Source organism: Sus scrofa, unplaced genomic scaffold (assembly GCF_000003025.6).
Source record: "Sus scrofa isolate TJ Tabasco breed Duroc unplaced genomic scaffold, Sscrofa11.1 Contig1617, whole genome shotgun sequence".
NCBI classification, from domain to species: domain Eukaryota; kingdom Metazoa; phylum Chordata; class Mammalia; order Artiodactyla; family Suidae; genus Sus; species Sus scrofa.
Genome location: NW_018084920.1, coordinates 159,023 through 186,304, shown reverse-complemented (window position 1 = coordinate 186,304; position 27,282 = coordinate 159,023). Strand labels below are relative to the sequence as shown.

The 27,282-nt window shown below is 35.6% G+C and overlaps 2 protein-coding genes across 2 annotated transcripts; both read left to right on the top strand.

Moving 5' to 3' along the window:
• The first annotated feature begins 13,551 nt into the window (after nucleotides 1-13,551).
• LOC100157541 (olfactory receptor 6C2-like) lies at nucleotides 13,552-14,559 on the top strand. Its single transcript, XM_013997601.2, has one exon. The coding sequence runs from the start codon at nucleotides 13,552-13,554 to the stop codon at nucleotides 14,485-14,487; it is 936 nt and encodes a 311-aa protein (XP_013853055.2). The 3' UTR covers nucleotides 14,488-14,559.
• Nucleotides 14,560-25,263: 10,704 nt separating this feature from the next.
• LOC100152311 (olfactory receptor 6C2-like) lies at nucleotides 25,264-26,643 on the top strand. The gene has a single exon (XM_021081416.1). The coding sequence runs from the start codon at nucleotides 25,581-25,583 to the stop codon at nucleotides 26,520-26,522; it is 942 nt and encodes a 313-aa protein (XP_020937075.1). The 5' UTR covers nucleotides 25,264-25,580; the 3' UTR covers nucleotides 26,523-26,643.
• The last annotated feature ends 639 nt before the right edge of the window (nucleotides 26,644-27,282 follow it).

The window sequence follows — 27,282 nt, the reverse complement described above, 5'->3', positions numbered from 1 at the left end:
CTCCCCCTCTTCCACAGACACTGTGTCCCCCTTATATTTCATAATTCCCTAACATTTTCTCTCAAGTATACTATTATGTCTTTAGTGTGCTTATGATGCCCTGGGAAGCCAATGGTGATTAATGTTGCTTTTCAAGCCACACTGCCTCAAAAAAGATTGACCAACAACGCCAGCCCTCAGGAAATATTCCACGGCAGTGACAAGGCAAACACTACCCGATCACAGAGAGTACAACTCCCTCAGGAGAAAGAAGACAACAAGCAAGATGAAGAAGCTGAGAAACCACCCCAGTCAAACCAACAGGAGAACTCACCTAAAACAGTCAACAATGAAACAGATCTCTGCAGTCAGACAGACCTGGAATTCAAAAGAGAAATATGAAAATACTGAAGGAATGAAGAGAAGATATGAACAGTAATGCAGATACCCTCAGAAAGGAGCTAGAAAATATAAGGAGGAGCCAAGAAAAACTAGAACATTCATTTGCAGAGATGCAAACTGAACTAGGGGCAGTAAAAACCAGAATGAATAATGCAGAAGAACGAATCAGTGATATGGAAGATAGAATAATGGAAATCACTCAATCTGGTCAACAGACAGAAAACCGAATCAAAAAACTGGAAAGCAATATAAGAGACCTATGGGATAATATAAACGGGCCAATCTACGCATAATAGGAATTCCAGAAGGAGTAGAAAAAGATAAGGGGATGGAAAATATATTTGAAAAATTATTGCTGGAAACTTCCCAAATCTAAAGGATACTGGATTCAAGATACAAGAAGCACAGAGGGCCCCAAACAAACTGAACCCAAACAGACCCACACCAAGACACATCATAATAAAAATGGCAAAAGTTAGTGATAAAGAGAGGATCCTAAAGGCAGCAAGAGAAAACAGAATGTTACCTACAAGGGAACCCCCATAAGAATATCAGCTGATTTCTCTACAGAAATACTACAGGCCAGGAGGGAATGGCAAGAGATATTTAAAGTGCTAAAAGGAAAAAATATGCAACCTAGAATACTCTATCCAGCAAGAATATCATTTAAAATAGAAGGGGAAATAAAAATTTTTCCCAACAAACAAAAACTTAAAGAATACAGCAACACAAAACCCAGGTTAAAGGAAATATTGAAAGGGCTTCTCTAAACCAAAAAGAAAGGAAGGAAAGGGAAGAAAAAAAAAAAAAAAAAGAAGAGAAGAAGAAGAGGAAGAACTAGGACTGAGGAAACCGCAATCAGAGAGCAGTCACCCAAATAAGCCAGCATACAGATTTAATCATGAACATGCTTCAAACAAAATAAAAGTAAAAAGAAAAAAATAAAAGAGTCATCAAAACCATAAAATGTGGGCAAGGGATGTTAGGAGGTAAATAATCCTTTTTGTTTGTTTGTATGTCTCTCTTCTTAATTTTAATATAATAATGAAGTGTTTGAACTTACAGGACCATCAGGCTACAACACACAATTATGGGAAGGGGTTAGCATACTTAAAAAACAGGGCAACCACAAGCCAAAACCAAATATTGCATTTGCAAAAAGAAAAAAAAAAAATACACTCAAGCAGGTAATAACAGGAGACCATCCAACCAAAAAAAAAAAAAAAAAAAAAAAAGAAGAAGAATGGAGAACCATGGAATCAACTGGAACACGAGGATCAAATGGCAATAAATAATCATCTATCAATTATCACCTTAAATGTCAATGGACTGAATGCCCCAATCAAAAGACACAGAATGGCTAAGTGGATAAAAAGGCAAAAACCTTCAATATGCTGCCTACAAGAAACTCACCTTAGGACAAAAGATACATATAGATTGAAAGTGAAAGGCTGGGGAAAAGTATTTCATGCCAATAGACATGACAGAAAAACAGGAGTCGCAACGCTCATATCAGACAAAATAGACTTTAAAACAAAAGACATAAAGACAAAGAAGGACACTATTTAATGATTAAGGGATCCATCCAAGGACAGGATGTTACTATCATCAACATATATGCCCCAAACATAGGAGCACCCAGATACATACAACAAATATTAACAGACATAAAGGGAGATATTGATGAGAATACAATCATAGTAGGAGACCTAAATACCCCCCTCACATCAATGGACAGATCCTCTAGACAGAAAACCAATAAAGCAACAGAGATCCTAAAGGAAACAATAGAAAAGTTAGACTTAACTGATATCTTCAGGACACTACATCCAAAAAAATCAGAATACACATTCTTCTCAAATGCTCATGGAACATTCTCAAGAATCGACCACATATTGGGACATAAAACAAATCTCAATAAATTTAGGAGCATAGAAATTATCTCAAGTATCTTCTCTGACCACAATGCCATGAAATTAGAAATCAACCACGGGAAAAGCAAAGAGAAAAAACCTACTCCATGGAGACTAACAACATGCTACTAAAAAACCAATGGGTCAATGAGGAAATCAAGAAGGAAATTAAAAACTACCTTGAAACAAATGATAATGAAGACACAACCTCTCAAAATCTATGGGATGCTGCGAAAACAGTGCTCAGAGGGAAATTTATAGCAATCCAGGCCTTTCTCAAAAAGAAGAAAGATCCCAAATTGACAACTTAACCCTCCACCTAAACGAATTAGAAAAAGAAGAACAAAAAAGTCCTAAAGTCAGCAGAAGGAAGGAAATTATAAAGATCAAAGAAGAAATCAATAAAATAGAGACTCAAAAACAATAGAGAAAATTAATAAAACCAAGAGCTGGTTCTTTGAAAAGGTGAACAAAATTGATAAACCCCTGGCCAGACTCACTAAAAAGAGGAGAGAAAGAACCCAAATCACCGAAATTATAAATGAAAAAGGAGAAATCACAACGGATACAGCAGAAATACAAAAACCATAAGAGAATACTATGAACAACTATACGGCAACAAGTTTGACAATCTGGAAGAAATGGACAATTTTCTAGAATCTTACAGCCTGCCAAAACTGAATCAAGCAGAAACAGACCAACTGAACAGACCATCACTAGAAATGAAATTGAAGAGGTCATAAAATCACTCCCTACAAATAAAAGTCCAGGACCAGATGGCTTCACAGGTGAATTTATCAAACATATAAAGAGGAATTGGTGCCCATCCTCCTTAAACTCTTTCAAAAGTTGAAGAAGAAGGAATACTCCCAAAGACATTCTATGAGGCCACCATCACCCTCATTCCAAAACCAGACAGAGATACCACCAAAAAAGAAAACTATCGCCCATATCTTTGATGAATATAGATGCAAAAATTCTCAACAAAATCTTAGCCAACCGAATCCAACAACATATCAAAAAAATTATACACCATGACCAGGTTGGGTTCATCCCAGGTTCACAAGGATGGTTCAACATACGCAAATCAATCAGCATCATACACCACATTAACAAAAAAAAAAGTCAAAAATCATATGATCATCTCAATAGATGCAGAAAAAGCATTTGACAAAGTTCAACATCCATTCATGATCAAGACCCTCGCCAAAGTGGGTATAGAGGGAACATTCCTGAATATAATCAAAGCCATTTATGATAAACCCACAGCAAATACAATCCTCAATGGGGAAAAACTGAAAGCCTTCTCCCTCAAATCTGGAACAAGACAGGGATGCCCACTCTCACCACTGCTCTTCAACATCGTTTTGGAAGTCTTAGCCACAGCAATTCGACAAACAAAAGAAATCAAAGGCATCCATATAGGAAGAGAAGAGATCAAACTGTCACTGTATGCAGATGACATGATACTATACCTAGAAAACCCTAAGGACTCAACCCCAAAACTCCTTGAACTGATTAATAAATTCAGCAAAGTGGCAGGATATAAGATTAACATTCAGAAGTCAGCTGCATTTCTGTATACCAGCAATGAAACATTAGAAAAGGAATACAAAAATACGATACCTTTTAAAATTTTACCACACAAAATCAAATACCTCGGAATACACCTGACCAAAGAGGTAAAGGACCTATATGCCGAGAACTATAAAACTTTAATCAAAGAAATCAAAGAAGATGTAAAGAAATGGAAAGATATTCCATGTTCCTGGATTGGAAAAATCAATATTGTGAAAATGGCCATCCTACCCAAAGCAATCTACAGATTCAATGCAATCCCTATCAAATTACCCATGACATTGTTCACAGAACTAGAACAAACAATCCAAACATTTATATGGAACCACAAAAGACCCAGAATCGCCAAAGCAATCCTGAGAAACAAAAACCAAGCAGGAGGCATAACTCTCCCAGACTTCAAGAAATACTACAAAGCCACAGTCATCAAAACAGTGTGGTACTGGTATCAAAACAGACAGACAGACCAATGGAACAGAATAGAGAATTCGGAAATTAACCCTGACACCTATGGTCAATTAATCTTTGACAAGGAGGCAAGAACATCAAATGGGAAAAGAAAGTCTATTCAGCAAGCATTGCTGGGAAACCTGGACAGCTGCATGCAAAGCAATAAAACTAGAACACACCCTCACACCATGCACAAAAATACACTCAAAATGGCTGAAAGACTTAAATATACGACAGGACACCATCAAACTCCTGGAAGAGAACATAGGCAAAACACTCTCTGACATCAACCTCATGAATATTTTCTCAGGTCAGTCCCCCAAAGCAACAGAAATAAAAGCAAAAATCGACCAGTGGGACCTCATCAAACTAAAAAGCTTTTGCACAGCAAAGGAAACCAAAAAGAAAACAAAAAGACAAATTTCAGAATGGGAGAAAATAGTTTCAAATGATGCAACTGACAAGGGCTTAATCTCTAGAATATATAAGCAACTTATACAACTCAACAGCCAAAAAACCAATCAATCAATGGAAAAATGGGTAAAAGACCTGAATAGACATTTCTACAAAGAAGATATACAGATGGCCAGCAAACACATGAAAAAATGTTCAACATCGCTGATTATAAGAGAAATGCAAATCAAAACAATGATGAGATACCACCTCACACCAGTCAGAATGGCCATCATTAATAAATCCACAAATAACAAGTGCTGGAGGGGTCGTGGAGAAAAGCGAACCCTCCTGCACAGTTGGTGGGAATGTAAACTGGTACAGCCACTATGGAGAACAGTTTGGAGATACCTTAGAAATCTATACATAGAACTTCCATATGACCCTGCAATCCCACTCTTGGGCATCTATCCGGACAAAGCTCTATTTAAAAGAGACACATGCTCCCGCATGTTCATTGCAGCACTATTCACAATAGCCAGGACATGGAAACAACCCAAATGTCCATCAACAGATGATTGGATTCGGAAGAGGTGGTATATATACACAATGGAATACTACTCAGCCATAAAAAAGGATGACATCATGCCATTTGCAGCAACATGGATGGAACTAGAGAATCTCATCCTGAGTGAAATGAGCCAGAAAGACAAAGACAAATACCATATGATATCACTTATAACTGGAATCTAATATCCAGCACAAATGAACATCTCCTCAGAAGCGAAAATCATGGACCTGGAGAAGAGACTTGTGGTTGCCTGATGGGAGGGGGAGGGAGTGGGAGGGATCGGGAGCTTGGGCTTATCAGACACAACTTAGAATAGATTTACAAGGAGATCTTGCTGAATAGCATTGAGAACTATGTCTAGATACTCATGTTGCAACAGAAGAAAGGGTGGGGGAAAAACTGTAATTGTAATGTATACATGTAAGGATAACCTGACCCCCTTGCTGTACAGTGGGAAAATAAAAAAAAAATGTTGTTTTTCAAATTAATCTTTAACAAATAACACTTGAATAAATCCCATAGGAAACAATAAGAGTAATCTTGTAGAGAGGTAATATCTATAATAACTCTTAAGTGATCCGGAACCATACAGAGAGAAATAAGGTGGGTGTAATTTATGTGGAATTAAAAGGAATTTGATTCTTAAGAAAGTACTCTGAAAATTTTGTTTTAATTTTAAAATATCTTTTTACATTTTTCACTCATTATAGCAGTAATAATCATATAATGAGAGCAATAAACTTTTCCACAAAAAATATATATTTGCTAATTCTCAAAGTAACTCTCCAAAGTAAATTTTTGAAGAAGGGCAAAATTGAAATTTGGTGACTCCCATTTCCTTATCATGTGTAAAATATTGATAATCATATCTCTTGATCCTTGCTATATTATAATTGTATTTAATCATTCTCACTTCCTTATTTGGCTTTTTTATTTTTCTCTTTTATCTCCATTTCCCATTACCATTCCTCAGACCTCAATAAGGCAACCCTCTTCAATGCTTTTAAAGGTTTATTTTTATTTGTGCATTTTTTTAACAAAATATGTTTGAATAGATCTAACAAAGCAATGTATTTATAGTAATTGCTGAAAAATACTATTTATTCCCAGTGGCATTTACCTCCAAGTTATATGTCCATTCCAGTATATGGTACAGCCTCCCCAGTATAATAGCAGTGTGACTTCAAGGAATCCCTTTTAAAAGTATACAAGTATTATTTTTTAAAGCATCAGTTAAGACACTAATGCATAAGTCTCCAGCAAGAGTGAGAAATCCCTTTATTAATCATGACAATATTTAATTATAAAAATATAGTATTTTCATGGAAAAGGACACAATGCATTATTTAGCAATACATGATTATGCTGTGAATATATAGAAATAATCATGAACTTCTAAAACAAATACAAATGCTTCAGAATAGAAATAAGGCAATACAAATTGAGAGGAAATAGAGAACATGAAGCCAGTCATATATCACCACCCCCTTAATTTTATGACAAATTAAAATTAACTCAAAATTGATTTAGGTTATATGGACATTCAATCCAAGGTTATGTTTTCCCCAAGCACCACCTGTACGTTACAGATTTAGAAGAGAAAGAGGTTTTTAAAAAATCATCCTTGGGTGATTGATTCCAAGGATGACAAAACTCAGTGGTATCTCTTTGTACTAACTCACTATATAGTTTCTTATAATTAGTTCAAGTTTTTGTTATGGCTTGGTTATTTCATTTTTTCCCCTCTGCTTAGGTCTAAGCACAGGTTGGTTCTATAAATCTGACTTGCTCCTACGGGTTTCTTTCCTTAACAATGGGGTGTGAACAATTGATTGGTGGATTTGAATTCAGTTATGTTGTACTCTTAAGCCTGTGTAGATGCTGACTAAATAAAAATAGATGTGAAAAACTACATTTTTTTTCATTTTGAAGTTAATAAATAATAAAAAAGATCCAGACACAGGGACTATCAAGATTTCAGGAAATCTTTCTCACTTGTGAAGATCACACAAACCTCTAGACAAGTTCAGATTCTTTGCTCAAACTAGGAAGAAATTATACAGAAAAGAAATAAATCATTTTTCTAAGCAAGCACGAATTCTGAAATGATGTAAACTGAGAAAAAATAACAAAACACAAAAAGGAAAGTGTTTTGTATAAAATAGATTTTTAAAACAGCTGAAAGAAGGAACAAATTGAGAGAGTCATCAATAGCAGTAGATTTCATAGACCAAGATAAACATAAAGAAGAGAAAAAAGTTTGGGGATTTTTTTCTAAAAAAGCTCTCTTATAAAGAAACAATGTTGATATAGGTCTTAAAACAAGGCTGAAGCTTATTTCTACAATCTGTTTGGGAGATTGAATACTGTTGTTTCATGTGTGGTTGTAATAGTTGGTGTGGTTTTTGTATTCACAGAAAGATTTCATTCTTACATTTACATCCTAAAATTTATTTTCTCCCTAAGTTAATACTTAATTCAGTCTTAAAACCCTGGATAAATAGACATCTAAATTTTGTGGAGGAGATTTTAGCTTTGGGTAAAAGATTGGACAAAATCATCTCTGAAATCTTTTACCTGTAAGATGCTGCCATTATGTTCTACCATTTGTAGATCTCGTCTTCAACTTCCTAACGGACCCCGGTATTGCCATGAGTTCTGCATATTGTTTTTATCATTGCAATTCTTGAAGTAGATATCTATTTAGGTATGTAGATATATGATTATTGACTCTTAAACATTGTGTTCATGTGCCTTTCTTCAAAATATAGAGATGATAATCTTTAAGGAGAAGGGTGAATTGGTCAGAATGGCTACTAACTGCAAGAAGAAATAAGGAGAGGAAAAAATGGGGAAAAAAAAAGAAAAGTAGGCTATTGAACCCTACGTCAACATTCCTCTAATTCCTTGAAAGCAATATAATTTTTTTTGTCATTGACTGTCAGTGCACCTGAAGTCTTCCAGGCAGTGCCTTCTTTCACTCTGCTCCCTCTCTTTCTAAGATATTCTCATAAATAATGTGACTTCAAATAGGCTGATTATGCTCACATTTACATATATGTAGGGCAAATACACTGACAGTTTTCTGACTTCAGTAATCAACTTACCCTGGGACATTAAAGTCAGAAGGTACAAATTCAGGTCTGCCATCATCTATCTGAGTGTTCTTGGGCAATTTGCTTAAATTCTCTGTCTACTTTTCTCACGTGCAAAATTCAGGTACAAATAATATGTACACCTTAGGACTGTACTGATTCATTTAGACAATTGAAGCTAAGTATCTAGAACTTTGTCCGTAGCAGTACAAGCATCCATCACTATTTACTTTATCGAATATTCTTATTTTCTTATCTAATCATTTTCCCTTGAGGATAAACTAGATGTGCATATATAGAGATTTTCAATGTAATACTCATTATTTTCACTCCTTCCCTGTCAATCCTAAGCTTCTTAGAGTGACATTCTATATTCTTTTTTCTCCCCATATTTGTTTATCACCAGGTCTGGTCATATTTGTATCTGTAATACCTTATTAATTTATTCCTTTTCTACTCTCACAGCACTGATTTACTTTGAATGTCTTTATCTCATTGCTGAAATATTGAAAAAGGCTATTGATATACTCATCATATATCTTTACCACCCCCACTCAACCTTTCAAAATCAATGCCATCAAAATAATTTTCAGAAAGCCCAGATATGATTAATACATCCCAATGTTTTGGGGGAGGGGGACAAAAGTTTTTAAAGTATTTGTAACTAACCTTCTTTCCATGCTTGATCTTTCCTTGAACCCCTGATACCATCCCTCATTTAGACAGAGATAAATTTTGGCTTTAAATAAGACCCATGATGAATAGAGGAAAGAGCACATTCTCGGGTTTTGTGTTTCAAGTTCATGAGGTAATAAGATTATATTGCATATAAGATTGTGTGTGTGGGTACATATGTATACAATGAAATCTTGCCATTCCTGACAAGATGCATGGACCTAGGTAGAGGACATTATGCTAAGTGAAATAAAATGAAGACATATACTGAATGATTTCACTTATATTTGGAATCTAAAATAAAATGAACAATTGCAAACAGAACAGAACAGACACACAGATCACAGAGAACACACAGCTGGTTGCCAGAGGAGTAGGTGGTGAAAAGGAAAAAACAAACAAAAACAACCAATGGAGGAGTTCCCCTCATGGCTCAGTGGTAAGGAACCCCACTATCATCTATGAGGATGCGGGTTTGACCCCCGGCCTCGCTCAGTGGGTTAAGGATCCAGCATTGCCCTGAGCTGTGGTGTAGGTCACAGACGCAGCTCAGAACCCGTGTTGCTGTGGCTCTGGCATAGTCTGCCAGCTCGGATTGGAGCCTGGGAATCTCCATATGCCGCGGGTGCAGCCCTAAAAAAAAAGACGCAAAAAAGACCAAAAAAAAAAAATGGTAATTGTTTGAGGTAATGAATACTAATGAGCTTCATTGTGGTGGGTATTTCTCAAAGTATATTTATAAGAAACCATTTGATTTTATACCTTAAACACACATATTTCTTGTGATTTGTACCTCAAAGTGAAAAAATTAATGAAAAAATAAAATGAATATATACCGTATAATTCCATTCATATAATATTCTAGAGAAGGCGAACTAATCTCTAATAACAGAGAACAGGTGGGTGATTGGCTGTGAGCAGAAGCAGGAAGGGATGGACAGGAAGGAAGGGGGAAAAAAAGGAAACTTCAGGAAATGATGGATATTTCCTGAAGTGTGATTGTGGTGTGTGAAGTGTGAAGTGTGATTGTGGTGATACTTTATTGGGCATATACATATACAAAACATCAAATTGTATACTTTAAATAATTCAGTTCATTGTATGTTCATTATATCTCAATACTATAGTTAAAAATTAAAGAGTAAAAGTATTTGATAGACCTAAATGCATGAAACTATGAATTAAATGCCAAAAATCAGTTTTGACACTTTTAAAGACTTAAAATCTTTAAAAAAGTAACATATTTAAAAGAACAAGATATGAATAGGTATAAAAATAATTTACATTAAATTTAATTATAGGGGCAAATGTTTGATATAAACTAATTTTGTGGTTAATATAAAATTGTACAAATTTTCTAAGTGAAATACTTTTATCGAGAAATTTCACTTTGACAAATATTCTCACACATGAAAAAATATTTGTATGAACATACTTTTGACAGAAGGTTGGCAATTTTAAAGGATAAAAATAATTATATATTTAATTCAGGTATTGGCTTTAAAATGGCCAAAATATTCATAGACCCAATGTTATTAATAGTGATAATTGGAAAAAATTATATTATGTGAAAAATTAAGGTATGATTCAATATATAAAGTGTATTTTTTATTGTGGTGAAGTATACATAACAAAATTTAGCATTTCGACAGTTTTTAAGTGTAAAATTCAGTGGCCATAAGTACATTCATATTGTTATCCAACCACGAAAGCATATTTTGTATCCAATTACAAGATATGATTGCCAATTTTTTAGTATTCAGGAATAACATTTGTAACAGTGTATTCAGAGAAAGAAATGTCTAGAAAAATAGGATCTATAATATAACCCCTTCCCTTGTGTAATTTTATAAACTTCCTTTTTCTTGCCTGGTTGAAATTGTCCAATGATAACAAAACACTAATATAATGAAAGATTTTATTGATATAAAAAGAATTAACATCTTCAAAATGCCTTACTAGATGTGAAAGATTTTTTTTAATGAGCCATGTAACTGAAATGACACAGTTGCCCTCCTGACCTGTATCAAGTGCTGCTATAACATCCTCCTGTCTCCAAGGACACAGTCCCCATTGAAACCTGTGTTACTTGCGTTTTTCCCAAACTTCATTACTCAGAAAACTAAGTAACAATTCTTGATTATAGGTCAGCAAGGATGATTTGCTTTTTTTCACTTAGTGGCATTTTCGGCAAATTAAAAAGAAGATTCACATTCGGCACTATAAAAGCATTTCTCTCTCTCCTGATGATTTAAAATTGATCCCCTCCACCAGTGGAGAGAGCTCCTCAACTCTTACTATAATTTATTTTTATTTCAAAGATGGAGATTGTAAAAAAATATTTGGAGGCTTATAATAGCACCAAAACTATCCTAAGCAAGGCTTTCCAATTTGTTGGAGAGAGTGAACAATGGAAGTTCTCTGCATTCCCAGACACGCCAATGAATGTGAAGACATAAATAGCTTTATTAAAATACAATATTTAACATTGTTGTTGTAATGTTGCTCTGTTTCAACAACCAACAGAAGCTCTGATTTACAAACAGAAGAGTAAGTGTGATAAAGTTAGTCTTTTTGATTGTAATTCTCTTTGTAGGATCTAGGTTATATTTTCCTCCAGAAAGAAAAAAAATGGGTTGTAATAATAATTTATATTTTTAATGTATTTAAGATTAATATTTTGAGATGTCAATTTTAGAGTGAATATCCCTTGTATAGATAAATGTCATTGCCTGGGAGTTTTCTATGTACAAGATATGTAAAAAAAAAAAAAAAAGATCTGTATCTAACTTACTGTAAGGAATATTCAGGGTAACTTTTTATAACTATTCAACCTCAAATTAAAAAAGTATCTTCCTGTGTACTGAGGTCTATCAAACTATCCTTGCATTCCTCTTCCTGTATCCCCCCAAGAAAATAACATAATGGTCAGATAACCCATCTCATTACAGATCTCTGTGTTCTTATGGAACATTTGTTTGAAAGACAGAATAATCAGAAATCAGATACTTAAACTTTGTCAACCTGTCTACTAACTGCTATTATAAAATACATTGTAATGTCTTGAATGAAAAGGATATATTTCAAGAAGTGTGTAATGGTCAAAGTTTTGAAGGACAGGGTGAAATTTCATAATGATGCATACAGCATCTGAGAAATTAGGAGAGGAGTTCCCGTCGTGGCGCAGTGGTTAACGAATCCGACTAGGAACCGTGAGGTTGCGGGTTCGCTCCCTGCCCTTGCTCAGTGGGTTAACGATCTGGCGTTGCCTTGAGCGGTGGTGTAGGTTGCAGACGCGGCTTGGATCCAGCGTTGCTGTGGCTCTGGCGTAGGCAGGTGGCTACAGCTCCGATTAGACCCCTAGCCTGGGAACCTCCACATGCCACGGAACGGCCCAAAGAAATAGCAAAAATACAAAAAAAAAAAAAAAAAAAAAAAAAAAAGAAATTAGGACAAAAGATGAAAGGAAGGTAGGTGGGCTGCAAATATATATGCATGTATGCATATCCCTTCCACTTCTTAATGTGATATATAAATATGTGATAGTTGTTGGATGGGAGGCTAATTTTCCTAAAAAGATTTTAACTTTTGAGTAAGCCATAATTCTCTGTTAATGATTTTTTTTTTTTTTTTTTGGATACTGTCAACACTGGAGTTGGGTAGTCACAGTCAATCCTGCCCAACATCAGTAAGATGAGCATGCAATAAGTTACTTATACAATACAAAAATATATTGGTAAAACACAGGGGGGGATATTTTCTATTAATTGATGTCATAAAATCTCAAGACATGAAATAACATACACTAATTCTATAACAGAAAATACTACCACTGAATCCCTACTGGTGTAGCATCAATGAAGATAATTCGTTGACTGGAAGATGCTGGAGGGAAGAGAAGGCAGTCATCACTGTATCGGTAGTAAAAGTAGCAGAGAAAAGAGCACGTTGACTGTGAAATGTGGGGCTGTGGGCAAGCAACAGGGTGTGGGTTGTTTGTAAGAATTAAGTACTCAAAGTAAAAATTAACCAGCAAACAAAATTTCATTTTGGTACGCACACCTCAACTTTTGCTCTTGAGTCTATAGAGTGAATTCAAGTTATGTTAGCACAGTTAACTCAAAGTGGCAAGAAAATACTTGAAATAAGAATGCAAATTCTTTTCCTTTTTTTTTTTTTTTACTGAAGTATAGTTGATTCAAGGATGCAGTTTTTTATAACATTTCTGAATAGGTAAAAATTCTTAAGACTCAAAAGACATTATTGCTACCCATAAAAGTGCACCTCCTCAGCATCTCCTTGGGCACAAAGGAAAATTTTAAGGACATGATGGAAATAAAATGTACATATAAATATACCTATTTATGTACAATATTATATATAATTAAATATAAAATCTCAAATATATTAAATTTTAAATTAGTTTAAATGGTCTGTAATCTGTAGGTAAACTTCTCTGAATATCACCTACAGATTGAGAAGTCAGATGTCAGCGATGAGAAACCGAACAATAACAACATTCATTCTGCTGGGACTCACAGACGACCCCGAGCTACAGGTTCTGATTTTTATCTTTCTATTTGTAGCCTACATGCTGAGTTTGACTGGAAACCTGACCATCATCACACTCACCTTTGTGGATTCCCACCTGAAAACACCCATGTACTTTTTCTTAAAAAATTTCTCCTTCTTGGAGGTCTCATTCATATCTTCTTGCATCCCCAGATACCTATATAGCATAGCAACAGGTGACAAGATCATTACCTATAATGCTTGTTTCATTCAAGTGTGTTTCACTGACCTCTGTGGAATAACAGAGTTTTTTCTCCTGGCCGCCATGTCCTATGACCGCTACGTGGCCATCTGCAAACCCCTGCATTATGTGACCATCATGAGCAGCAGAGTCTGTGGGATTCTCATCAGCTCTTGTTGGATGGCTGGTCTCTGTGTTTTAATCCCACCACTTAGCCTGGGTTTAAATCTGAAATTCTGTGACTCTAACAGGCTTGATCATTTCGGCTGTGATGCGTTTCCCTTAGTGAAAATCTCATGCTCAGACACATGGCTCATGGAACAGACGGTTATAATCTGTGCTGTGCTGACCCTGAATATGACTCTCACTTGTGTAGTTCTGTCCTATGCTTACATCATCAAGACAATTTTTAGGTTCCCTTCTGACCAGCAAAGGAAAAAGGCTTTTTCGACCTGCTCTTCCCACATGATTGTGGTTTCCATCACCTATGGAACGTGCATTTTCATCTACATGAATCCTACAGCAAAGGGAGAAGTGACTATTAAAAAAGTGGTTTCACTGCTCATTTTTTCTGTTTCACCTACTTTGAATCCATTTATTTATACCTTGAGAAATAATCAAGTTAAAAGAGCCTTTAAAGATTCAATTAAAAGAATAGCCTTGCTCTCAACTAGGTAAAAATATAAAAACAAAAACAAAATGCAATGTTTTTAAACCATCATCTCAAAACCAAGACCAAACAGTCACAATGTTTATTTTTGGAGCTTGTAATCTTGTGTTTGCTTTTTAATAATATATATGTGAGTCACATTAATTTTCTCAGCATTTCTTTAACCTAGCTTCTATATAGACCCACTCAAGCCATTTTTATATCTTAATTTTCAATCCAATATCTGATAGCTTTGCATGTCAACTTCCAAAAAGAATCATTTTGAAAAGATTAATATATAATAAAAGTCATTACTCTGGAAAATGTAGGGTAAAAATTTCTGTAGATCTTCTAAATATATACAACAATGATATGAAAGATATGTAGTAAGAGTAATTTTACATAAATGTCTGAAACGAAAGTTCACATAATTTAAATCAAATGCGAAAGAGAATAATAGCACTTCCAACATTGAGGAAAAAAGGAAAATACATATTAGTCAATGAGCACACATAAATGTGGATAAAATATAGTCAATATTCTTTTGAATCCATAGCTGAAATCATTGCAAAATTGTATATAAAATGTATCAGAAGTAATGATACAACTAAAAGTAGAGCAATGGGGGAGGGAGTGGGATGGGCTGGGAGTCTGGGGTTAATAAATGCAAACTATTGCATTTGGAGTGGATAAGCAATGAGATCCTGCTGTATCGTGCAGGGAGTCATATCTAGTCACTTGTGAGGGAACATGATGGAGGATAATGTGAGAAAATGAAAAGAAAAAGACTGGGTCACTTTGGAGTATAGTAGAAATTGACAAAACATTGTAGACCAACTATAATGGAAAAGATAAAAATCATTAAAAGTATAAGTAGAGAAATATTCTATGACAGGAAGGGGTGCTCAAGAGAGTATAGGCAGGGGTTATGGGAGCATGCATTGCACTACAGATCACAGAGACTTAGGTTTGCAGTCTTAGGATTAGTGCTGTGGGAGCACTTGGTGACACAAGAGCTGCACATTCAATGAAATTTGAATTGGAAAACCATGCCCATTTCGATAGAAAGATTATATCTTTTCTGAAAAGTATTGTCTGCTGCTTATAGAGTTAGTCAAGGAAAAAACACCCCCTGGTGTGTTTGATACCTGTGCCATCATCTAACACAAATTAAGATTTATTAGTACAAATTCTGTGACAATAATCTAACTTCTTAGACACAATGAATTGAAAAGCCCACACGAATACACTTCCTTGGAAACAATGGTATTTACACCAAGTTTATTTACTGCTATCTAGAAGGCAATGAAATGCAGAGAGATCACAAATTATATGGAACACTGAAAAAGCTGTAGTCAGTAGGAATTCTGTTATCTTAAATGTATTCATTGCTTATAAAAATGTAAACTAGCCCAAAAGAGAAGTTATATGCATGCTAATAAATTTGAAAAAATAAAAAAAAATTAACAACAGTAAATGGAAATGTAACTTACTATGTGTAGAAAATGAAATCAAAGAAGTAAACTAAAGAAATCAAAAGGCAGTTCTTTGAAAAGTCCGACAGCATAGATAAGCCCCACCCTAATGAACTGATGAGTAAAAAAATGAACATGTTCAATATCTTATTGGAAGATCTTGGATATGCAATAATACAAGAAAAATCGTTAGAGTAAATATGAGTGAGAAGAAATAAAAATATTGCATTTGATTGATTTCAAAGTCTTATTCACATTTTGCTTTTCTGAAATAGAGTTATGTCATACACTTGTTCACAGTTTATTCAACATTTTCTTTTCAATATTGATACATAGTATAATTGCATATCTTAAAATTGATGAAATTTGATATATCTGTTTTTTAATCCTGGGGACATTCTTACATACCCAGAAAACTCAAGAAGCTCTAATAGGACACTAGTGGAATTAATAATGGAATTTGGTGTTCTAGATTAAAAAAATGGAAATTATTTAAAAATCAGCAGACAATCATAGAAATAGGCAACAGGAAATCAATAAGAAAACATTATTTCAATCATAATAGTCATAAAAATGTAATACCAAGAGAATAAATTAAACATAAAAGTATAGTGTACACATAAAGTATGAAATCACTTAAAAGAATGTAAAATATAACAAAAGAAAGGTAATCAAGGAGTTCCCATTGTGGCTCAAGAGGATAGAAAACTGACATAGTGTTTGTGAAGATGCAGATTTGATTCCTGGTCTCACTCATTGGGTTAAGGCAATTGGGTTAAGGATTTGGCATTGCCCCTAGCTGCAGTGTGGCTGTGGTGTAGGCCTGCAGCTGCAGCTCCAGTTCAATCCCTAGCCCAGGAACTTCCATGTGCTGCAGGCAACTGCTAAAAAAAAAGCAATCAACAGTCTTGGTAGGAAAATTCTAATATGAGCACTCCTATGTGTATAAGTATAGGTTGTTTATGTATTGCAGAAACACTTAATTATCTACTTAATTGCATAAAATCACTAAGCAAGTAGACTACTAAAGAAACGTATTTTTCAAATACATTTCCATCTACAAAATACTAGATTATCAAATTCCACTCCCAAATGAAAGAAGTAAGTCACAGTTAACACTAGTTCAGTATAAATAAACAGCAAATGCAAAAAAGAAAAACCCCTTTGAGTGTGTAAATGTTAGGTGTTATACAATGGAATATTAGTATATTTCATAAACAGTACGAAATCATGCTACTTATACCAACATGACTGGACCTTGAGGGCATTATATTAAGTGAAATAAGTCACACAGAGAAAGAAAAATACTGTGCAATCTCACTTATATGTGGAATCTAAAACTAAAACAAAACAAAACAAAACTAACTTCATAGAAGAGGTCATGTTCCTGGTTACCAGAAGGGGGAGGGCAGTGGTGATGGGAAGTTTGGGGACAAGGATGTGAAGGGATTGGAAGAAGGTGGCCAAGAGATACAAATGTCAGGATGAATAAGTGCTGGGGATGTAACATAAAACGTGATGATTATAGTTAACACTGCTGTAAGGTATGTTTGAAATGTGTTAAGAGAATAGGTCCTAAGAATTCTCATTCTAAGGAAAAAAATTTTATCTACATCAGATGGAAATTAACTAAGCTTATTTTGGTAATCATTTCACAATGTATGTAAGTAGTCATTTTTGCTGAATACCTTAAACTTGACATTCAGTGCTGTATGTCAGTTGTCCCTCAGTAAAACTGGAAAAATATAAAATTCCCACAATAAAAATGAAACTGTAAAAAGAAGAACATTCTAAACTCAAAACAAGCAGAAAGAAGTACACAAAGAAAAGACCGGAATGGAAATAAATGATATAGAAAAATATTTCAGAAATCAACAAAGCCAAAAATTGGTTGTTTGAAAATATCGACAAAATTGGAAAATATTTAATATCATTGAACAAGATAAAAAAAGAGACAAAATTCCAATTACTAAAATCAAGAAGAAAAAGAAATGAGTTGCTGTCGTGGCTCAGCAGAAACAAACCTGACTAACATCCATGAAAATTCGGATTCAATCCCTGGCCCCACTCAGTGGGTTAAGGATCTGGCATTGCCACAAGCCGTGGTGTAGGTTGCAGATGTAGCTCAGATCTGGCATTTCTGTGGCTGTGGGGTAGAGTGGCAGTTATAGCTCCTATTCGACCCCTGGCCTGGAAATTTCCATATGCTACAGCTGCAGCCCCCCCCCACCAAAAAAAAAAAAAGAAAGAAAGAAAGAAAAAGAAAGGAAGAAAGAAGTACGTTACTAAATGTCACAATAATAAAAAGCACTCTAAGTAAATACCAAAAACACCATAAACCTATTAGATCACCAAGATGAAATGGACAAATTTCTAGAAAGACACAAACCACCAAACTTAAGAAAATTAATTGATTTATAACAAGTAGAGAGATTGATAGATTAGTAATTTTTTAAAAAGCTTCTCTTAAATCAAACACAAGAAATAGATAGCTTCAATGGCGAATTTTGCCAATGTTTCAACAACTCGTATCAGTCTTTCACAAACCCCTGAAGAAAATAGAAGAGAAAACCTTTCCCAACTTATTTTATGAGGCCAGCATTATCACAATCCCAAAATCTGACATAAGCATGGCAAAATAAAACTAAAGACCTTATGAATACATAGTCCTTATGAATATAAATATGAAGATCCTCTAAAAATAACTTAAATCCAGAAATATAAAAAAAGATTATGTACTGTGTATGATGAAGAATATCTGCTTTAAACACTTCTATTCAACGTTGCAGCAGAAGTTTTTACAAAGACAGTTAGAGGGGGGGATAAAAGAAATAACAACAGAAAATGAAGTGAAACTACTTTAACTATTTTTATTTGTAAGTTACATGATCATGTTCATAGAAAATCCACAAAATCCACATTGCCATTTGAATGACTAGGTTTAACAATTTTGGAGGATATGTAATCAATAAAATAAATTTGTTGCATTTCTGTATACTAGTAATTCACAATTTGAAAATGAAATTAAGAAAATGTAGTGTTTAGGAACTGGGCCTGGGGAAATGAGTGGGCTTGAGACTGGCAAGTTTTGGTGTTCCCTTGTGGGATAGCACTTTGCAATATGAAACAAAATCCAAATAATGATGCATCTTATAAAGGCCATTTGGAATAATTTATGATAAATTTCTATAATGTTTTCTAAATTATTACTTTTGTGGAAATCTGTCAATTGTTAAAAATCAAGAATAAATTTACAGCAGTGAGTGAAATAGAGAATAAGTACATACAATGAGTACCTTGCAGTAATTTTAATGAAGAGTAAAAAAGTATTCAAAATCAGAGATTGTTTTAAAAAGTAACCAAGCATTGATAAAATGAACACTACACACAGGGATTTTTATAGACCAGCATGTGAAAGTTCCCGGGCCAGGGGTCGAATCCATACCACAGCAGTGACAATGGCGAATCCTTAACTTGTTAGACCACAGGGAACTCCATTTTTTTCCCCTGCAGGAATTTTTTGTGCTGAAGCTTGTATAAATTATTGAAGTGAGGAGTTACCATTGTGTCACAGTGGAAATAAATCTGACTAGGAACCATGAGGTTTTGGGTTCAATCCCTGGCCTTACTCAGTGGGTTAAGGATCCAGCATTGCCATGAGCTATGGTGTAGGTAGCAGCTGGAGCTCTGATTTGACCCCTAGCCTGGGAACCTCCAAATGCAAAGGGTGTGGCCCTAGAAAACAAACAAATAAACAAAAACTATTGAAGTGATAATTAGTGCCCTGTGTTTACAAATCTAAAAAATAGCACTTTTATGATTCAATTTTATGGACTGTGCTCCCATTTTAAATGTCTTAATAAACATGCACAGAGATATACAAAAGAAGTATGCCTTAGTGTACATATACAAATACCAATAGTTGTCTCTTTACCATGTGTAATTTTTATGTATTTCCTTTTTGATTATTTGAATTATTTTTACAATTAAAAAGAAATATTCATAAAAATTAGTAAATAAGGAAAATTGTTCCCTGTAATTTAAAAGGGTTTATGATGAAGTTCATTTTGATTTCTGTCTCTGAAAACACTGGCCCCACTGTTCCTTCAGGAGTTTTTCTTTCCCAATAAGTTTACACACCAGATTCCTTAGTGACTTTTGAACCAGTCACTAAGGACATAAATGTTTATTCACTTAGGTATGTACATGAAAAAAATGTTAGTATTTCAAAGGAATCATAACAGCAGGTTCTCTAAAAACCACAGAGGGGTCCTGCACCCTCCAGCTTTTTTCTTAAAGGGAAGAGTATTTTCTTAAAGAAAAGAGTGTTAGATTTAAAGCGAGTTCAAAAGCTTGAGAAAAATCTCAAAATGTTCTAGAGATAGAAAATTCAGGAAACCTCCACCTGTGAGTGTGAGCATGGACTTACAAAAATGGGTGATTGGCAGTGCACCCACTATTTCCATGGACACATTTGCGGTTGCTTTTTGTCACCCTGGGGAATTTGGGGTGAAATGACTCTCGGAAGCTATGATGACCAAAGAGTAAGTATGTTCACCTTGGTCACTTATCTCACCTTGACATAGAGATAGAATGATGCTTGCCTCTGAAAACTAAGATGATTTGATTTTTTATGAAAAGGTCTTTTTAAGAAATTAAAGCAGGTAATTTTTATAGTGATGAAATAAAACACATTAAAATAAATGTCAGCCTGCTGAGGCATTAGTGAAATTATCCCAACGTAGCATGATTTTTTGAACACCCAGAAGCAACCTTTCTCAATATCTCATTCACTCATGCAAACGATAAATATATAGACACACACATTGTAGAGAAATGTGTGTATATGTGTGTGTGCACAGAAACATACACATATGCTTTCCTCAATATCATGATACACCTGTTCGTGTTCCAACAGTGATTACCCTATGCACTTGTAAATTTAACAACAAAAATCATCTTTGAAGAATAAGTAGAGATTATGACCCAGCACTTTCCTATAAATCTCTTTGTTAAATTTGGTCCTAAGTATCCAGGCAAGATAATGATCCTACTTAGGAAGGAAAAAAAAATGTGTTTGCAAAAAAGAACACTGCTCTGCCAACAATGTGCCAGCAGAGGGAGGATACGTGTGAACAGGTACATTTCATTCCTATAACTTCAGGTGATCTATGACGGTTGGTCCCTTTATGGTCTTTAAATACCCCCTCTCAGGAATTAACTTAGTTCCATTTCTTTGACATGGTGTTTTACACATGACGTGCTGAATAGTAGAATCTGGGCACAAAGTGGGGGCTGCCTCCTGCCTTCACTTGGGTAGGAAAAAAAGGAAAGAACCAAGTGAAACTATTCACAAGGCCTCCAAGGGATGCTTTTCAGTTAGCAATGTAGGAAAATGACAGCCTTAGAGATACACTTTCCAATTGGAAATATTTGAGTAGCATCAGGGGTAAGTGATTTAGGTCCAAAGAGGAAACAGCTAGAAACCGATATACAGAATTACAAATCCTGATTTCAGTTTGTAATTTCTCAGTGAGGTGTGTTGAGAAGTTGTGACATCAAAATAGAGAAAACTCTGAATAGCAACTTGGACAGAAAGAGGAAGGCAGCTGTCACTGTGGTCATCAGTATGAGCTCTCAGCATCCACAGGTCATGGCCTAGAGTAATGCCAGAGGGATTAGCAGTAACTCCTCCACCAAAATGAGCTTTAGCAGTAATGCCCATGTTCAAAGTTATGGGAAACATCTGTTAAAGACATTTTAAAAAGGAATGCCAATTGCATTGAATGAGGAAGCCAAAATGTGTTTGAGGTTAGTAGGTTAAATGTGGGATGTGCATGTTTTAGAGTATAAATTTATTTGATTATAAATCTAAAATTCCACTAATTGCATAATATAATTTGAATGAAGCATAGTCTTGAATCTCAACAAAATTATTTCCTCCTGCTGAATGCTAAGGTAGTAAAAAGCAGAGGGTTGCAAGGGGAACAAAAGGCACTTAACCCAGACAAAGGTGGCTCAAGATAATTTCTCAAAGGAATTCATGTAACCCCCTACATGAGTGGAGTATATGTCAGTTAGCCATTGGAGACAGTAGTTAGAGGGAGTCTAACCAGACAAACCACCGCACTGAGATATAAAAATAAGCCATTTTGATTTATAGCAAGCAAATGCTATCACCAGTGGAATGATCACAAAACATTGTTGCACATGTAATCTTTGATATGAGATATTCCAATTACAAACATAAGAGCAATGTACTGTTAGGGATCAAATGTTCATATAAACTTTTCTATACATCATTACTGCATGCCCCAGTTTTGACTTTTAGAAAGATTGCCCGAAATTTGATGAAATTCCATGCAAACTCATCCTTGAATCTGGTTATACACATTTCGAATAAGGGTTTCTCCAAGGGTAAACGGTTACAGAGCAGGAGTGATGATATATTCATGAGATAAGGTCGAGAAGGAAACACAAACAATTGAAGGAGAGAGAGTTCCAGACAAGAATCCATATAAGGCATGTTACAATGCTCAATACTTATTACCTCTTTTTTTATTCTCTTTTATTTTAAGGGCCTCATGTGCAGCATATGGAAAGTCCCAGGCTAGGGGTCGAATTGGAACTGCAGCCAGTGGCCTACACCACAGCCACAGCAACCACAGGATCTGAGCTTCACCTGCAACCTACCCCACAGCTCAAGGCAGCTCCGGATACTCAACCCATCGAGCCAGGCCAGGTACCAAACCCTCATCCTCATGGTTCCTTGTCGGGTTTGTTAATGCTGAGCCAAAACTAAAACTCCATATTAGCTCTTTTTTTAGGAAATACACACAGACGCTCTGAAATAGGCTATGAAAATTTTTGAGCCATTTGAACAGGTCACTAGTAGCCATTTGGCTCTGTGCCTAGAATACAAGGACATAGTTGTAATTAGAGATAGAGACTTAGGAATCAGAAGCATACAAATGTTAATTGATGTCAAGGGAGTTTGATCAATGAAGATGGTAAGCAAAGAAGTGCCTACCTCTTTAAAGATTTCTAAATCTATCAATGCTGTTGAGAAAATAGCAGAATAAATTCTGGAGAATGCGATCTTTGAAAGAAATTCAAAATTTTGTCTTGAAAGACAGGTATGTGACTTAAGCATTGTGAATTGTGTTTACATGCAACAAGATTCATAGCAAACATGATTTATAATAATCCAAATTGGAAGCACAGATAACAATCAATAGAGGAGTACATTAATAAATTAGGGTGTGTTCATAATGCCATCCTCAGATTCCAGAAAAGATGGAACCACGTCTACAAATAAAAACATCAGTGAATTTCTAGAACATAATGTTAAGAAAAGCTAGACAGAAAAGACTATAGTCAGTACACTTCCATCTCTATGCAGTTTAAAATAGCTAAACTAAATTTCAAGCATGCGGACAATACTAGAAAACTCTAACGAACAGAATGTTATTATCACGAAATTGAAACTTCCCTTAGCTACAGGAGCTGATAGGCAGTGGTAATCAGGGAAAGCCCCCCAAGGGCTTCTGTGGTGCAAGTTGTGTTCTATTCTTGTTTCTTTAATACATATTATTTAAGCTCCACCCATTTTTATACACTCCTCTTTGTTATACTTACTAGTAAAAATAGTTTATAAATTAAAAACTGCTATTAGGAGATTGCAAGCCACATGGCAGAGAAGTTCTCCTGGGTTCCCTTACCCTGGTGCTCTCTGCCCAGGTGCCCCTGCCCAATAACGTCTCTGGCTTTGTCAGCACCCATTTCTCCCCAGATGATTCATTTCTGAGGGTTAGGCAAGAGTACCTTCTAGGGGCCTTGAAGGGGTTGCCCTTCTTGCAACAGTAGCATTATTGCCACCGTCCATGGTGGGTAGTATTGGTAGTTTTTAAACATATTTTTATACTTAACAAATAGTACACAATTGTAAGGAAGACGAAAAGAAGGAAGTAAATTAAAGATGCAGCCCAACAGAAAGGTCAAGCATTAGGTTGATCTGTCCTTCAGATATGTAAAAACAGTAAGTACACACAGTTCAACCCAACAAAAGGAGTATATTGTATTTAGACAGAAGGCCATTAGAGATGACCTTCTTAAAAGCAGTCTCACTAAAACATGCCTGCAGAATCCACATTAGAACTGGCAGAGACTTATTCAGCTCTTATATTTTATGGGAAATCTTGGTGAATGAGAAGAAACAAAGCAGTGAGTTAAGAGCGACAGAGCCCTTGCAGAATGGATTTGTTATTTTAAATCGAATTTGAACCTGTCACCTAGATATTAAGACAATTGGCAGGATTTCAGCTTTATCACATTGTAAATGTAATAGGAAGTAATAGCAGTTACATTATTTGGTATGTATAGATTAATGACCAAAGAAAGTGGTTCTCAAATTTTGATGTGTTTCTGAATCACCTAGAGAGATAAAGAACTCAGATGCCAAAGCTCATTAAAGTGGGATAAAGCCTGGGCCTTTGAATTTTTACCACCTTCCCAGGTGGTATATTTCTTATATTAGTGCATCAAGACCCTGCTTTACTGTAGATTGAACAAGAGTAGAAATTGGGTTCATCTTAGAAACTTAGGGATTGTTAGCAGATAGGAACAGAAAGGTGGTGTCTTTAGGAATCTCTTTGCTTTTTTTGTTAAAAATTCTCTTTAGGAGTTCCCGCTGTGGCTCAGGGGTAATTAACCCAGCTAGTATCCATAAGGACATGGGTTGGATCCCAGGCCTCACTCACTGGGTTGAGGATCTGGCTTTGCCCTAAGATGAGATGTAGGTCAAAGATGCAGCTTGGATCCTGAGTTGCTGTGGCTGCGGTAATGGCCTGGCAGCTGCAGCCCCATTCAACCTCTAGCCTAGGAGCTTCCATATGCCAGGGCTTCAGTCCTAAAAGGACAAAAAAAATTATCTTTAGACACAACAGTGTCAAGTTTTACCAACTTCTATTACAGAGGCACACAGAGACAAGATGATCAAGTTCTGCACATGCATTTAATAAAGAATCGGAACTTCAAGCGATGGTGTGAAACTGGTGGTGATTTTTTTAATTCAACTGGTGAGTAGTAAAGAATTATAGGAAGAAAAAGGATATTAGACTACCAGTGAAATCACCACCTACATCAACAATCTCTTCTGCTCCTGTGATTAAAGTTAAATTAAAAAACAAATGCATTCACAATGTCAAAATCAATACAAAAAAAATAATTGGAGAAAGTGGGAAGAGCTATAAAAATAAGGTCTCCAGGGTGTTCTCACTGTGGTGCCATGGATTAAGGATCTGGCATTGCCTCAGCTGTAGCATAGGTCTCAGTTGCAGCTCAGATTCAACCCCTGGCCAGGGAACTTCCATATGCCATGGGTGCAGCCGGAAAAGAAAGAAGAAGATCTCTAATGCAATAAAAACAATTTTGAGAAAACATCCCTCAGCCAACCGTGGAATACACTTCAGTAAGTGCTGAGGACAGCCATCTATTCAGGGTTTATTGTTAAGTCCAAGATGAAAATCTATGAGAACTGCATTCAGTGAAGTTTTTTGCTAGTATCCATTGACAACATGATTTTTGGTACCACTTTTTTCAATATCAATCTCAAATTTCTAAACAGATTGAGCTGAAGTCTGCAGCCCATGATGAGAAACCATACAAGACTCACGACATTCATTCTGCTGGGACTGACTGATGACCCACAGCTTCAAGCTCTGCTATTTATCTTCCTGCTTGTCACCTATATGCTGAGTGTGACTGGCAATCTGACGATCATCTCCCTCACCCTAGTGAATTCTCAGCTTAAATCTGCCATGTACTTTTTCCTCCAAAATTTCTCCTTCTTAGAGACCTCATTCACTACAGTCTGTATCCCCAGATTCCTTTATAGCATGTCTGCTGGAGACAAGACCATTACTTATAATGCCTGTGCTAGTCAGCTATTCTTTGTCATCTTTTTTGGATCAACAGAATTTTTTCCCTTGGCCGTCATGTCCTATGACCGCTATGTGGCCATCTGCAAACCCCTGCATTATGTGACCATCATGAACAGCAGAGTCTGCAGAAGGTTTGTCCTCTCCTGTTGGGCTGGAGGTTTGTTCATCATAATCCCTCCACTTAGCCTAGGCTTAAATCTGGAGTTCTGTGACTCTAACGTCATTGAGCATTTTCTCTGTGATGCATCACCTATCCTCAAGATCTCTTGTTCAGACACATGGTTCATAGACCAGATGGTTATAGCCTGCGCCATGATGACCTTCATCATGACCCTTGTGTGTGTAGTTCTTTCCTATGTATACATCATCAAGACAATCCTAAGATTCCCCTCCGCCCAGCAAAGGGAAAAGGCTTTTTCCACCTGTTCGCCCCACATGCTTGTTGTATCCATCACCTATGGAAGCTGCATCTTCATTTACATTAAGCCCTCAGCAAAGGAAGAAGTGGACATTAATAAGGGTGTGTCAGTGCTCACCACTTCCGTTGCCCCAATGCTAAACCCCTTTATATATACCCTGAGGAACAAGCAAGTGAAGCAGGCATTCAGTTATTCAATCAAAAGAATGGCATTTTTCTCAAAGAAATAGGAAAATACTGAAATTGTGGATCCAAATTATTATGACAGCTTGGTGTCGTCTTTAGCTTAGGACAAAAGCAGATCAGCAAACTCTTTTTGATGAAAAATAAATAGAAAAAGAGAAAGTAAGCTTTATATAAGAGCAATGTCACAAAGTTAATACTTGGTGAACCTAACAATAAAAAAAAATTGAACTTCAGCCTTATGCCTTTTTAAATTCTTTTTTAAATAATTCACCTGGACTGTATTTACAAAATATGAGTATGCAACAAATTGAAGGTAGTTCAGTGCAAGTTCTTCACCATGGATAGTTTAGGAAATACTAGACTAATGGGCCTTAAGTTTTTACATGATTTTGTATCTTTGAAATCATCACAGTAGCTAGACAAAGTGTCTAAAAACATTTTTGTTCTTGGAGCTAAAACAGATACTAACTGGTTTATTTTTTCCCCTCCTTACAAAACAAATGGGCTATGGTACCATCTGCCATTAAAAGAGATTGTCCAGGAGAACAAAAGAAATTACACCTTCAAACCACTGTCACCTATTCAGCAAACAGCTCAACTGTGCAAGTACGTGAAAGATGATGATGACGATGGTGACGACAGATCATCCACATACCTGGCAGGATCATTCTCCAAATGGTAGTACAAAAAAAAAACCCTTTCTAAAATCTTAAAAATTCTCATCACATAAAGAAAAATTCTATATCTAGATAAGCTGACCGATGTTAACCATACTTATGGTGGTAATCATTTCACAATATAAAC

Bases quoted from the DNA above. Each gene is read 5' to 3' on its own strand.
- LOC100157541 (XM_013997601.2), top strand. From the start codon at position 13,552: ATGAGAAACCGAACAATAACAACATTCATTCTGCTGGGACTCACAGAC.
- LOC100152311 (XM_021081416.1), top strand. From the start codon at position 25,581: ATGATGAGAAACCATACAAGACTCACGACATTCATTCTGCTGGGACTG.